The sequence below is a fragment of the Penaeus monodon genome, chromosome 23 (genome assembly GCF_015228065.2).
Source record: "Penaeus monodon isolate SGIC_2016 chromosome 23, NSTDA_Pmon_1, whole genome shotgun sequence".
Lineage (NCBI taxonomy): Eukaryota > Metazoa > Arthropoda > Malacostraca > Decapoda > Penaeidae > Penaeus > Penaeus monodon.
Window position 1 is genome coordinate 22,242,239 of NC_051408.1, and position 436 is coordinate 22,242,674.

The following is a 436-nucleotide window of genomic DNA, read 5'->3' on the forward strand; positions in this document are numbered from 1 at the left end:
CTATCCCAGGCTCCCCCTCAACCCCAAACAGCCCAGCCTCTTCCTCATCTTCATCCTCAGGCGGATCCAATGCCAGCTCTCCCTCAGGCCTAGGGTATGACAGTGACTTGCCTGTGAGAGGGTGCCCTCACAGGGGTGAAGAGATGGATCTCAGGGCTACCCTGGACACCAAGGCCCTAGCAGAGGCTTCTCGTAATCTTACCCAGACCCTCAAGCAGCTCTCTTCTGAGGTCCTCACATCCAAGCCAGAGCTTAAACAGGTATTTATTATCAAAAATTGCATTGCCATTTGACTATGAATTTTAATGCAAGTGCATGAACTTGAATTGCATATGTATAAACTTGCTCATTAGCTTTTTTTTCACAGGAGAGTCGATCCCCTCCAGAAATTGCTGCAACTTATTTAGGCACAAAAGGAGCCAGTGATTGCACCAAC

The 436-nt window shown here is 48.4% G+C and overlaps 1 protein-coding gene across 1 annotated transcript in view; it reads left to right on the forward strand.

The window, feature by feature from the left end:
• The window catches only part of LOC119587895 (midnolin-A-like), a gene marked incomplete at its 5' end in the record, with an annotated part of 3,128 nt that overhangs the window by 1,075 nt on the left and 1,617 nt on the right, over nucleotides 1-436 (forward strand). Inside the window, 2 exon segments of the mRNA XM_037936601.1 lie at nucleotides 10-260; nucleotides 368-436. Coding sequence (XP_037792529.1) covers nucleotides 10-260; nucleotides 368-436 — 320 coding nt within the window.